This window comes from Myxocyprinus asiaticus, chromosome 2 (assembly GCF_019703515.2).
Source record: "Myxocyprinus asiaticus isolate MX2 ecotype Aquarium Trade chromosome 2, UBuf_Myxa_2, whole genome shotgun sequence".
Taxonomy (NCBI): Eukaryota; Metazoa; Chordata; class Actinopteri; order Cypriniformes; family Catostomidae; genus Myxocyprinus; species Myxocyprinus asiaticus.
The window spans coordinates 18,398,862-18,410,788 of record NC_059345.1 but is presented as its reverse complement, the minus strand read 5'-3'; the positions used below and the strand labels follow the sequence as shown (position 1 = coordinate 18,410,788).

Sequence of the window (11,927 nt, the reverse complement as noted above, 5' to 3'; positions counted from 1 at the left end):
GAAACAGAAACTTGAGCGCCTTCACTGGCAATAGAACTATCGTACTGAAACGTTTTCACGAAGTCCCATGCAACACACTCTCACAATTATTATTGGGTACTTGGTACCTCTAATATGGACGGTATCTGGATTTAATTGAAGGGTTAATTTGATGATTCAACATAATTTTTCCAGCAAAGAATTGAAGAGGATTGTACAATATATGCGTTTCAGTTACCTTAAAGGGATAGTTCGACCAAAAATAAAAATTCTCTCATCATTTCTTCACCCTCGTGCCATTCCAGATGTGTATGACTTTTTCTTCTGCTGAACACAAACGAAGATATACAGAAGAATATTTCAGCTCTGTAGGTCCTCACAGTGCAAGTGAATGGGTTCCAAAATTTTGAAGCTCCAAAATGCACATAAAGGCAGCATAAAAGTAATCCATAAAACTCCAGTGGTTAAATCTTTGAGTGTTTCTCAGTTCTAAGAACACTAAGAATGGACTTGCATTCTCGTGGAGACCGATCTTGTCAAGCCACCTTGGAAGAATGAACTCAGAAGGACAGGACGACCAAGAACTCATCTATTGCCAGCTTTGATATGTGCTGTGATCTTCCCGCAATAAACCGTTACAGCACATTTGAAGCCAGTGAGAGAACTTCTGGGATTACACTATGTAACACAATTTTTGTTTCTGGGTAGTAAGTGTTATTTCCTAATTGCCTATGCCTCAAGAGAAAATGGATATTATTTCCCACAAACTTTGCTTTTGTTACCAGGACAGTGATATTTTGAAATGTACCCATTTCCAATGAGAAAACGGGCGAATTTGTGTCTTTTCGTTCACAAAGTCAGAAAAAAACAACACATGAATCCAAAATCCTTCTTTATCTGTGGTCCAGTGGAGACACTGGCTTTGACCTTTGCCTCATGACAGCTCAAGGAAGAAGTCTTGAAGGTACTTGAAGGCTGCCGACTCCTTATCTAGAGCTCTGACAAATTGTTTCATAAGGCCCAATTTGATGTGCATTGGTGGCATCAGCACCTTCCGGGGGTCCACCAGTGGCTCCCACTTGACGTTGTTCCTCCCCACAGAGAACTCGGTCCGCTGTGGCCAGTCCCGCCTGTGGTAGTGTGCTTTGAATATTACTTTAGTATAAATACATGTTAATTTGGATTCATATGTTGTTTTTTTCTGACTTTATGTGAACGAAAAGACATCAATTCCCCCGTTTTCTCATTGGAAATAGGTACATTTCAAAATATCACTGTCCTGGTCACAAAAGCAAAGTTTGTAGGGAATAATGATTCAAACAATTAGGAAATAACACTTACAACCCAGGAAAAAAAAAAAAAAAAAGTGTTACACAGTGTTATCACATGGACAGCATTATTGTCATAACACCATTGAGGTTTAGCAGGACTAGTTACACGTTAAAATAATAAAGTCTGTAAACACTTGTTTCATCCATGTGTTTATTACTATATTATAATAATGCCCAACAAAACAACAAATGTTGACGGAGTATAACGACTCTCACGAGCAGTCAGACTTTCGCGAGTTTACAGCGGGGAACTCTTGTGGTAAAACCATGATATATGATATAGTGGGGAAAAACACAATGATAAATGTCCTTTTCCTGCCACCGTAGTACTGGGTTCTTGTCCACAAGTCACCATCTGATGCATCCTTGATAGTTGGCCTTTTCAAGAACACATCCAGGTAATTTTATGCATTCTCGGTACTTGCGTTCTTGAGGATTGGAAGCGATATGATAGGTGTGGTGAGAAACAGTCAAAAAGGTCAATATTTAAATCCGTTTTTACCATAAATTCTCCTACCTTCCTATGCGCAAAGAATTCAAATCACAGAAAAACAAAGAAGAAATTGAAAGTGTAGATTTATAGTAAAAAAGGACTTAAATATTGAGGTTTCTCACCTACACATATCATATCGCTTCTGATGATGTGGATTTAACCGCTGGAGTCTTATGGATTACTTTTATGCTGCCTTATGTGCTTTTTGGAGCTTCAAAATGTTGGTACCTTTTCACTTGCATTATGAGGACATACAGAGCTGAAATATTCTACTAAAATCGTTGTTTGTGTTTAGCAGGAGAAAGAAAGTCATACACACCTGGGATGGCACGAGGGTAAGCGATGAGAGAATTTCATTTTTGAGTGAACTATCCCTTTTAAGGAACAATAAAATCACTTTCATGTACACTAAAAGCCAGTGAGTATGATAGTGTGTTTGATTATTTCACTAATACTCCCAAAAAAAAAAAAAAAAAAGTAAAGACAAATTGGCGCGGTTGGCGATACGTGTTGGAACATGAAAAACTCCATAGAAGACAACCATGTTAGGACAGCGAAATTTGGTGCAATACTGCCCTCTATAGATGAAAAAACCACGTCACAGTCTCAAGTTTTCAAAATGCTTATTTCTTAAATTGCCCACTAGATAATGCTAAGATGTTTTGTGATGCTTAGGCTAAATTGTCCTACAGCTCACTTCAGTCAACCACATTTATTTGTTAAACTTGGGAGCACATCTACATACAGACAAAAACATGCTTACTTCAAGACATATTTATTGATGAAACAATAACACACAATTTCACATTGTTTAAACTGTGAAGTGTTGATTTGATCCATAAAAAAGGACATTAGTCACATTCCTAACAGAAATTAAAGCACTGATTTTCCTACTGAGCATAACAGCATGCTTCACAGAGACAAATGACTTATACTTTATAATATCATTAATGACATATTTATGCATGTAGTATTTAATGGCCAGAAAGAACATAGTAGATGAAAAGTAAACACGAGGAAGGGTTTAAAATCTGCAGTAAAAAGCCCAATCTCAATGACGTAACCTCAGTGCATTTAGAAAAGCTTGATAAATGTATTATCTCAAAACATTCTCATGATGCTTTGAAATTACAGAACAACATAATCTAACCTCTGAGACAAAATGTACAAATATTTTAAAGTAACCGGCAATTTGTTAAAAGAAATGGGTGAATCTTTCAGGAAATGTCTGGTTCATATTTCCCCTTTAAAATTCAAAGAAATAAGAAATTATATTTTGCATAAAGAAAATGAAGCCTCGTTTAGGACCATTAAGAATTCTTGCAATGTGACATTATTTTCATGACAATTAATGACCACCACATCAACTCAATTCTCAGCAGCCTACCGTAATGCGAAAAAATGTACTACCTAAATTGTAAAGTACATTTTAAAAGTGATATTGTAAGCATGCATGGCAGTATTTGTTTTAATGAATTTAATTGAAGCTGATTTCAATAAAAAAAACAACAAAAAAAAAAACTATTGACTGAACAGGATGATTTTCATTACTGTATTGCAGTACTTAATTTTTTTCCCCACAGTACAGGAATTTGAAGGGAAAATGTGCTTAAATGTAATTAAAATAATAATAATAAAAAAATACTAATAGACCCAAAATATCGACTTCATAAGAAGAAAGTCTTCACCAAAACAACTGTATCCACAGGATTTTTTTCTCTCAAATTTGGTTATTTTGGAGTACATGTTCTCCACTCATGCTTGGACCCCAATAATCACTGCTTGCGGCTGTATTGAAAAATATAATTTCTTATTTGATATATTTGTTTTGGGGTGAACAATGACATGTAAGATTCACCCAAATATCTGACACACAAAACATATTTTTGTTGTAGTTGTTTGTAAAGTCACAACACAGCAACATGTGGTAAATTGTAACATAAGTTTACACCGAAATGTAGGTAGTGAATAGCTCTGCATTAGTTCTTACTTCTCAATGGTAAAAGAACGCTGTGACATATTTCACAAAAGCTGGCAGAACCTTCCAAATGCTTTATGTCACAACAGACTGAGCATTAAGATGTTTCATCCTAGTTTCATCTCTTAGAATATCTTTATGCATTTCTCGTTCTCTCTCTTTATGGTTCTTGATTCACGTTGTGTCTATGTTCCATTTTGTGAAGAGACAGAGGAAGAGCAGACCGGAGAGGAAGAGGGCACATGTTCCTTATTGTCTCCAGTCCCCCCCCTTTTAACTCGCCACTGGAGGATGCAGGTGTCTTTCCCACCCAATGACACAAGATGACTGTCATTAAGCGTAAAGCGTACATTGGTCACATGACTGCCATGGCCCTCATACTTATAACTTGGTGCCTGAGATAGAAGTAGGGGAATAAATTATTAATCCATTGCAGTATTGTAATAACAGTTTGTTTTGTTTTTTCTGACGTACAACAGTTATCTGATATAGTAAAAATGTGAATTATGAATCTGTATTTTCTAACTCAGCATAACATACAATATTTAGCCTATTTCCTCAATGTATTGTTGAGCATTCTCTGTCTAATATACAATATCATCTCAGAATGCTATTCTGAGATGCGGGTTGGCGCTGTTTTGGCGGCATGTGGGGGACCTACACAATATTAGGCAGGTGGTTTTAATGTTGTGGCTGATCAGTTTATGTATTATATGAATGCATTGTTTCATTTGATTTCCATTCTAAAACACACAAATTCTATTGAGTCTCAGTGAATATATCAGGCATTGACTAACCTTTGGTTTGGGACAGGGATACTGGAACAGATGAACTTTACAGAAGTCATCAGCCACTGCCACTATGCTCTCACTGTGAGAGCGACACAAGGCATTGATGTCTGTCCCATCTGACCCTTCAAGCCACACACCTACAGAGCATTTAAAGGGTGTTTAGAAAGACTGATAGCATAGGCTCACATATACAATTGATAGTACCATAATTGTACGCCATTTGGAATGGAATTTAGAGAAAGCCTTTAAAGTTCCAATTCAATTTCTGAATTTGAATTACAGTTTTAAATAATACATTAGATAATAATACATTTTTCAATATGAATCTCACAACATACAGGGTATTTACAGAAACATAGATACTGGTTTCTAATCAATTTTATATGATATAAAATCAATGTTTGAAAGGCCACCTTAAGCAATATGTAATTAATATTTTTCATTATATTTCATAGATTAACTTTCATTCTATGGACCACTATAGAACAACACTTAATTTCCCAGAAAGCACTAATTTACTTAATATATTATAATCTATAGATTCAAATTTTGAAGTCAGTATTTAAGTAAGAAAACAATGTGGTGAAACTTTTGTTGTGCTCTATCACAAAATTAAAATCTGAAATTAAAATCTGTTTTAATTGCTGTTAATATTTTTGACAGTACTGAAATCAGTTGAGAAAAAATGTATTCTACATATAAGGGAAAAAAATATATGCATAATTTGTCAAAATTTGTCAGTGAGGACTAATTAAATTCCTTTTTTGTGCAACTGGGTTGAATTGTCAAATTTGAAATGCAATTCAGTAAATTGCTCTTCCTGCTATTCCAATTCAAATTCCAATTTAAAATATTTAATTCCAACCATTTCTTAAATTCAGATTTTTGCCAAAACTTGCATAGCACATTAGGGAAATATGCTGTGTGCATATGCAAGAGGTTTATTTACTTATTTATTTATTAACAAAAAAACAATATATTTTTTTCTTTTCTTTTTTTTTTTTTTACATTTTCTAAAGAAAATGTTAGTGGTGTTTGCTTGTACAAATGTCGCCACCATGATGCTAAGGTGTTCTAGGTGGTTGCTAGAACATTGTTAGGGTGTTCTGGGTGGTTGCTTATTGGTAATATATGCAAAAAGCCTGCAAGCTATTGTTGTTAAAAAAAAAAAAACATACACCACAATATGCTAGATCTGTATCAGTTTTACTCCAACACAGCAAACGTTTCAGGTGCAGGTGACTTTCCTCAGTGCTATTAGTTCAGGTCAAAAGAGCCCACCCCCCCTGCTCTCTATGATATTCTGATCCCTACATATGGTTTGGGTCCCTCCTTCAATTTAATATATGAGATTGTATTGCTTGTTTTATAGTCCACCAGTCAGTTCAATTGCTTAGAAAAGTAATAGCACAAGCTGAATGATTTGAGGTATCATTTACATATGTCCGTAGCAAAAAACAGTGCTGGACACATTACACAACAAAAGTTAAATACTTAGGGTTAGGTGTTTGTTTAAATTCCTAACCCTAAGTGTGAGCAACAGCAATAGTCACTAATAACTGAAAACAGTTTGGATGATTGTATCTCACCCATGACATGGAAGCCGAGCACACAGGTATAGGATGCCCACTCTCGATCTTTACTCTCAAACCGGTTCCTCAAAAGCTTGCAGCCACCTGCGACATCCCCTTTTCCCAAAAACAGTTCAAATGCATAATTAATTTCACTCATTTACTTCTAGACTGCATAAGTGGGACCATTTACATGCATACATGTGCTTACAGTAAAGAATTTCATAATCGCCAGAGTTGGACATGATGTATTTTCCATCTTTGGACCAATCAAGGTGAGTAATGAAACTGGAGTGTCCCTGCAGAGTTACACACAAAGAAGAGTTATATCCACACAACCTAACATGCTCTTTAACACAAATACATTGTTATAAACCACACAAAGCTATTATATGCACCAAAATACCACAAAAAGCACATCAAAATGCCACCTCAAACCACCATAAAAGTTTTATATAATTTCGGATAATTGACCCGCATCAGACCCAGCATGCTTTGCTTACTGTGCACTTTCCAAATCGTGTGTAGCGCCGGCCTCCCTCTGTGACGTTGTAAATGTAGATGAGGTTGTCATGGGAACCAACTGCCAAAAAGCAGCCATCTGTATTTGGGCAAGCAGTAAAATATAAGCTACTGACTGTAAAAAGACTTAAGAGAGCTGTAGTCATTAAAAATATCTATACATGCAGTAGCTGCCATATTGAAAAACTTCTAAATGCCCTATGTGCCACAAGCAAACACGTTATATTACAAATATCAGAACAAGTAATGCATTTTGATTATATTTCAAATGAAAGTAATTTTACATTTACTTACAGTAAGTTTGTCTGTGCAACCAGTCAGTGAGTGTTGTAATTATGAAACTAACAATGAGTAAATGCAAACATTTCTACCTAACAGAACTTAGTCACAGAACTCAATATTATTCAGTACTATTTCTGTTCTATTTACTACTGTGCCCATTATTATTCTACAATGATTTTATTGAGCTCTGACCTGGTGAGTATCTCATTACGGATAACTGCTCATTGCCATCAGTCAAGTCTGATACCACTTCTTTGGTTTGCAGATCCAGTACAACCCATCTATATAGGTGAAGGGTTAACAAACCATCATAAAGCCATGAAAAAGGGAAACTTTCACAAGCACACAGAAAAACTGAAGAGGTAATTGTTCTTGGCTGTGCTGTAAATTAATGTTTTACCTTCCAGTACTTAATCCAACAGAGACAACAGCACCATTGGGACAGAAATCAGCGCACAGACCAGACTCCTAAAATATAAAAAGATTTAAGTCAAATGCATCTTCATGTTACAGTATATATATATATATATACACACCGATCAGCCACAACATTAAAACCACCTGCCTAATATTGTGTAGGTCCCCCTCATGCCGCCAAAACAGTACCAACCTGTATCTCAGAATAGCATTCTGAGATGATATTCTTCTCACCACAATTGTACAGAGCGGTTATCTGATTTACCGTAGACTTTCAGTTCAAACCAGTCTGGCCATTATCTGTTGACCTCTCTCATCAACAAGGTATTTCCGTCCACAGAACTGCCCCTCACTGGATGTTTTTTGTTTTTGGCACCATTCGGAGTAAATTCTGTTGTGTGTGAAAATCCCAGGAGATCAGCAGTTACAGAAATACTCAAACCAGCACATCTGGCACCAACAATCATGCCACAGTCGAAATCACTGAGATCACATTTTCCCCCATTCTGATGGTTGATGTGAACATTAACTGAAGCTCCTGACCCGTATCTGCATGATTTTATGCACTGTACTGCTGCCACACAATTGGATGATTAGATAATTGCATGGATGATTGTTGGTGCCAGACGGGCAGGTTTGAAAATTTCTGTAACCGCTGATCTCCTGGGATTTTCACACAAAACAGTCTCTAGAATTTACTCTGAATGGTGCCAAAAACAAAAAACATCCAGTGAGCGGCAGTTCAGTGGATGGAAATGTCTTGAGAGAGGTTAACAGAGAATGCGGGTTGGCACTGTTTTGACAGCACGAGGGGGACCTACACAATATTAGGCAGGTGGTTTTAATGTTGTGGCTGATAGGTGTGTGTGTGTGTATATATATATATATATATATATATATATATACACAGGGTTGGGAGGGTTACTTTTGAAATGTATTCCACTACAGGTTACAGAATACATGCTGTAAAATGTAATTTGTAATGTTTTCTGTTAGATTACTCAAGGTCAGTAATGTATTCTAAATACTTTGGATTACTTCTTCAGCACTGGTAGATTTTTTCACTTGTTTTGACTATAAAAACTCTGCCAGTACAGTAAGATAAAATACACATGTTAAAAATACATTCTCTGAAAAACCTAAATATTTTATGCAGCGTTGTTTCTAAAACAAGATCAATCAAATTGATCTTGTTTTAAGGATTTTATATATTTTTACAGGAAAACAATACAAAAATTATTGTCAAGAATACGATTTTTGCCCTAATATCAAAGGTCTTACTAGAAAAAAATAAATTATGATCCAACGTGAACTTTCTTGATAAAAAAATATGATCGTGCCTGGTAACGTGCATGTAAAATGGCTAGAAATAGCATTTTAGCTTAGCGTAAAGCTGACAATTTACACAAGGTTTATTTCTATTTCTTCTGCTCCAAACTTACTTCAAACTTACTTCTCTGCCTGCTCGTATGAATGTACACATCATAAGAAAGTGTTTCACCGCTGCTCAAATGCACTTTGGATCGCATCATTTATATGGATAAATGTTTTCCATCAAAAAAGGACTACATTTTAAATTAAACAAATTACAATAAAATGCAAAGTAATCAACTCTCTGACCTCTAGTGTAGTGCACCAGTCCAGTTTGTGGTCCTCTGCATTCCACACATATACTTGACGATCGTTTCCACAGGTGAGAAAGATGTTCTGAGATGGGTGAGTGGCCAGACCCCACATTTCATCCACATGTCCCTGACAATTAAATAAAAAATACTGAGTGTTACACTCAATAAGTTAGAATCACTTAGAAGTGCACTTTAAGATTCAATCATTACTTCTGTTCTGAAATTGCTGTATGAAAAAACACTTTATAAAAATAGTTAATTTTAGTGTTAATTGTCAAATGTAACACTTTTTTGACAAATATTTTTTTGTTCATAAAAAGTTTCCTTCATCGGAGTGGCACACAGCTTGGTGAATTTTCCTACATTTGCCATTTGAACACAAACAGAAATTCTGAATTGATTCTATGAATCTAGGTGATTATATCAAACAGTGTTACACCTTTCACGTTCCTGGTCAAATTTGACCGAGCATAAGAAAAAACAAAGAATTAGACTTTAACACACACACTTTGACACACACAGACACACACAATTTTTTTTATTGCTCTTCGTGATCTTGCTGTTTATTATCTTTCTGTTCATTATCTTGCTGTTTTTACCTTGCAATTTTTATACTTCATTTACTTCACTAACAGAATTTCAATTGAATTTTCATGTTTGCAAAATATGTGGTTGGTAACAAAATGCTTACTCTAAGTCTTCTCTTTGTAACACCATGGTCAAGTTTGACTGTAATCAGAAAAAATGCTAAATAATAGTCTTTGATCATATCTAAATATGTATCCAAATTCATAACTTATTATCTAAAAATTAACTTTGTTACAACATTGGTCTACAGCAGGGATGGGCAACTGGCGGCCTGCGAGCCGTATACGGCCCTCTGTATCATTGAATACAGTATTTCTTTGAAAAAGGGATTATGTAAAGATTGCATTCAGTTTATGATGTTATTACAACTATTGACCAGAAGAGGTCGCTTGTTCTTAGCAGACCTGCTGATCACTCTAGGATTCTATCATGCAACATCTTACACTTGCTCATCATTTATAAGGTAAATTGAGCTAAATTTTACCTCAGCTTGTCAGCGACATTAACGTATTGTTAATGTACGCAGGTGAAACCCATGTCTTTTGTTTGCCTGGATATGTAATCTGTCATTAAAGAAGTGATCAAAGAGGCGTACAGTATGAGAGATACATACATCAGAGATGCTCTCCTCACAGATGTAGAGGGTAAATAAAATACAAAGGTAAAAGGCACCAAAAGTTTTTACGAAATCCGTGACAGCGTGGGAATCACCAAAGACATCTAAAAGCTGTTTCGCTCGTGCTTGTGAAAAATGAAAAAGTTGTTATAAGAGGGAGAAACTTGAAGAAATGCACAATTGAGATGCCTGACTGATTGATGAAAAGTCTTGCGAAAAGAGAGAATGTTCTCTGACCGAACAGTCCCATGCGTGTTTGTTGTGGAGCTGAAATGTTTTGTATTAATGCACTGAAATGTTATGTTCTTGTATCCAGTATTGTTATTGATGATAATATTTAGATTTTAACAAATACCTATAAGCTGTTTTATGAGGTGGGGTTAAAAATGTTGTCTGTTCATTTGTGTGTTTGTCTGTTGCAAATGTAGACAACGCAAATGAGATACATTTTCTTGAAAATGTAAGTCTGAAGTATATTGCTTGTCAATTGAACATGAATTTGTACATGTGAACGGCATGTTTTAGTAAAAACGCAAGTTACAAAATAATTATATTAGTTTTTATAAAATATTGTTAAATACAAATTTTAATATACACTATATCGCCAAAAGTATTCGCTCATCTGCCTTTAGACGCATATGATCTTATGTGACATCCCATTCTTAATCCGTAGGGTTTAATATGACGTCGGCCCACCCTTTGCAGCTATAACAGCTTCAACTCTTCTGGGAAGGCTTTCCACAAGGTTTAGGAGTGTGTTTATGGGAATTTTTAACCATTCTTCCAGAAGCGCATTTGTGAGGTCAGACACTGATGTTGGACGAGAAGGCCTGGCTCGCAGTCTTCGCTCTAATTCATCCCAAAGGTGCTCTATCGGGTTGAGGTCAGGACTCTGTGCAGGCCAGTCAAGTTCTTCCACACCAAACTCGCTCATCCATGTCTTTATGGACCTTGCTTTGTGCACTGGTGCGTAGTCATGTTGGAACAGGAAGGGGCCATCCCCAAACTGTTCCCACAAAGTTGGGAGCATGGAATTGTCCAAAATCTCTTGGTATGCTGAAGCATTCAGAGTTCCTTTCACTGGAACTAAGAGGCAAAGCCCAGCTCCTGAAAAACAACCCCACACCATAATCCCCCCTCCACCAAACTTCACAGTTGGCACAATGCAGTCAGACAAGTACCGTTCTCCTGGCAACCTCCAAACCCAGACTCGTCCATAAGATTGCCAGATGGAGAAGCGTGATTCGTCACTCCAGAGAACGCGTCTCCACTGCTCTAGAGTCCAGTGGCGGCGTGCTTTACACCACTGCATCCGACGCTTTGCATTGCACTTGGTGATGTATGGCTTGGATGCAGCTGCTCGGCCATGGAAACCCATTCCATGAAGCTCTCTACGCACTGTTCTTGAGCTAATCTGAAGGCCACATGAACTTTGGAGGTCTGTAGCGATTGACTCTGCAGAAAGTTGGCGACCTCTGCACACTATGCGCCTCAGCATCCGCTGACCCCGCTCTGTCATTTTACGTGGCCTACCACTTCGTGGCTGAGTTGCTGTCATTCCCAATCGCTTCCACTTTGTTATAATACCACTGACAGTTGACTGTGGAATATTTAGTAGCGAGGAAATTTCACGACTGGACTTGTTGCACAGGTGGCATCCTATCACAGTACCACGCTGGAATTCACTGAGATCCTGAGAGCGGCCCATTCTTTCACAAATGTTTGTAGAAGCAG

At 36.7% G+C, this 11,927-nt stretch overlaps 1 protein-coding gene across 4 annotated transcripts in view; it reads right to left on the bottom strand.

The window, feature by feature from the left end:
• Window positions 1–2,548: 2,548 nt before the first annotated feature.
• LOC127415075 (echinoderm microtubule-associated protein-like 3) overlaps window positions 2,549–11,927 on the bottom strand; it is a 67,506-nt gene continuing 58,127 nt past the window's right edge. For all 4 annotated transcript variants that reach the window (XM_051653606.1, XM_051653595.1, XM_051653584.1 and 1 more), the window contains 8 exons: window positions 8,985–9,116; window positions 7,348–7,415; window positions 7,140–7,228; window positions 6,647–6,744; window positions 6,355–6,442; window positions 6,162–6,260; window positions 4,579–4,709; window positions 2,549–4,176 (listed from right to left, as the gene is read on the bottom strand). In XM_051653606.1, coding sequence (XP_051509566.1) covers window positions 3,967–4,176; window positions 4,579–4,709; window positions 6,162–6,260; window positions 6,355–6,442; window positions 6,647–6,744; window positions 7,140–7,228; window positions 7,348–7,415; window positions 8,985–9,116 — 915 coding nt within the window. In that variant the 3' untranslated portion in view covers window positions 2,549–3,966. The remainder of the gene's footprint in view (window positions 4,177–4,578; window positions 4,710–6,161; window positions 6,261–6,354; window positions 6,443–6,646; window positions 6,745–7,139; window positions 7,229–7,347; window positions 7,416–8,984; window positions 9,117–11,927) is intronic.